The sequence below is a fragment of the Penaeus monodon genome, chromosome 15 (assembly GCF_015228065.2).
Source record: "Penaeus monodon isolate SGIC_2016 chromosome 15, NSTDA_Pmon_1, whole genome shotgun sequence".
Lineage (NCBI taxonomy): Eukaryota > Metazoa > Arthropoda > Malacostraca > Decapoda > Penaeidae > Penaeus > Penaeus monodon.
Genome location: NC_051400.1, coordinates 38,145,980 through 38,147,710, shown reverse-complemented (window position 1 = coordinate 38,147,710; position 1,731 = coordinate 38,145,980). Strand labels below are relative to the sequence as shown.

At 49.4% G+C, this 1,731-nt stretch overlaps 1 protein-coding gene across 1 annotated transcript in view; it reads left to right on the top strand.

Moving 5' to 3' along the window:
* Nucleotides 1-1,731, top strand: part of LOC119582022 (CAP-Gly domain-containing linker protein 3-like) — a gene marked incomplete at its 3' end in the record, with an annotated part of 68,768 nt that overhangs the window by 65,875 nt on the left and 1,162 nt on the right. The window contains 4 exon segments of the mRNA XM_037930225.1: nucleotides 1-91; nucleotides 347-468; nucleotides 632-844; nucleotides 971-1,226. Of these exon segments, the coding sequence (XP_037786153.1) occupies nucleotides 1-91; nucleotides 347-468; nucleotides 632-844; nucleotides 971-1,226 (682 nt within the window).

Here is a 1,731-nt window from a genome sequence, read left to right as displayed (position 1 = left end):
AGGGGTCTTCGGGAAGGGCTGTGCTCAAGGCCATGGGACTGAAGCTCGGCGATCGAGTCCTTGTGAGCGGCGTGAAGACCGGGACGCTGAGGTAAACAAACGCGGTGGATTCACAGGAGCTAGGCGCCTAGTGTCTTCTATAAGCATTTGGCTGTGTGAATGAAAGATGAACGTATTATTTCTTTTACGTTTTGTTATTTTTTATTTTTGGATACTGAACGCTAGTTTAAGTTTTGATGTATTCAGAGGTTTTTTCTTTGGGATGCTGAATTATTAACGTGTTCAAAAACTAAGGGTAGAGTGGGTACAATGTGGATTGAATAATAGGACTTACTTCTTGTTTTAGGTTCGTTGGCGCTACAGAGTTCGCGACGGGTCTGTGGGCGGGAGTCGAACTGGAGACTCAGTCCGGCCGCCACAATGGCACTGTCAAGGGCGTCATGTACTTCCGGTGTGCTAACAATTATGGTAAGATTTTTTCACATTTGTGATTCCGTGTTTTCTTCCTTTCATAGTTTTATGAAAAAAAAAATTGTCAAACTTCCCTGATCCTTGTAAACACTGAATAAACGCCGCCACCTTTGCATATCCTGCACTAAAAACCCAATCTCACGCCTTCCTCCTCCCGCAGGAGTTTTCGTACCCGTGAACCGCCTGACGAAGATCCCCAACGTGAGCGGCGGCGGACGCCAGGGCCGCTCCACCTCCGTCGCGCACCGCCAGCAGCGCTCGCCGAGGGTGGGCGGGGGGGCGCACCCCAGCCGCCGCTCCGCCTCGCTGCCCCCCGGACGCGTCAACCACGGCCGCGTCGACGTCTCCAGGGTGGCCTCGCGGGTTGCTCAAGGTGCGCCTGCTGGCTTTTGAGGTCCTTTTCCATCCTTTATAATGAGTACTAAATTTCGATACTTCGATTAAACGTATTGTTAAACCACCTAACGACACGGCCTCCCTCCCTCCTCTCCACCCGCAGACATTCGCAACACCACCCGTAAGATCGTGGTGGGCGACCGAGTGTACGTGGACATGGGCGTGGGTAGCGGCTCGTCCCAGCGCGCGGTGACGGGCGTGGTGAGGTACACGGGCGCGGTACACTTCGCCTCGGGATTCTGGGTGGGCGTGGAGCTCGACCTGTCAAGGGGTACCAACGACGGCTCGGTCAACGGTACGCGGTACTTCGCCTGCAGGAGCCAGCACGGGATCTTCGCCGCGCCCTCCAGGGTCATAAAGTAAGTGTCTGAGGTGCGCCGAGTGTGGGCGTGGATGCGACATCAAAACGAAACGAAAGAGGCAACAGCGAAATGAAAATAAAAATATTTTAACGTGGATGTGATACAATAGAATGACAACCGTTATGGCGTGGGTGAGACTAAAGTGTGGATGCAATAATAATATTATAATAACTAAAGACAGTATTTTGGCGTGGATGCGAATAGATTAAAACAAATAAACACCATAAACTGCTTTTGGCTTGGAATCAACGATTAAACTAATCAACATTAGTTATAAATCACGGGTCATATATAGTGTAGCACTTGTCTGGTAACGTAGTAGAAGCTTTAGCAGTAGTTAATTAGCTCTGACACCGCGTACTTTGTGCAAAGTCAAAATGCACCCCATTGAACACGCAACCGTCTGTTAGCTAACATATAACTAATAAACAATAATAATCACGTAAACTTTCCATAGATCTTAGCAGCTTCATAACTCGTAGAAATGAAGACTAACAACACT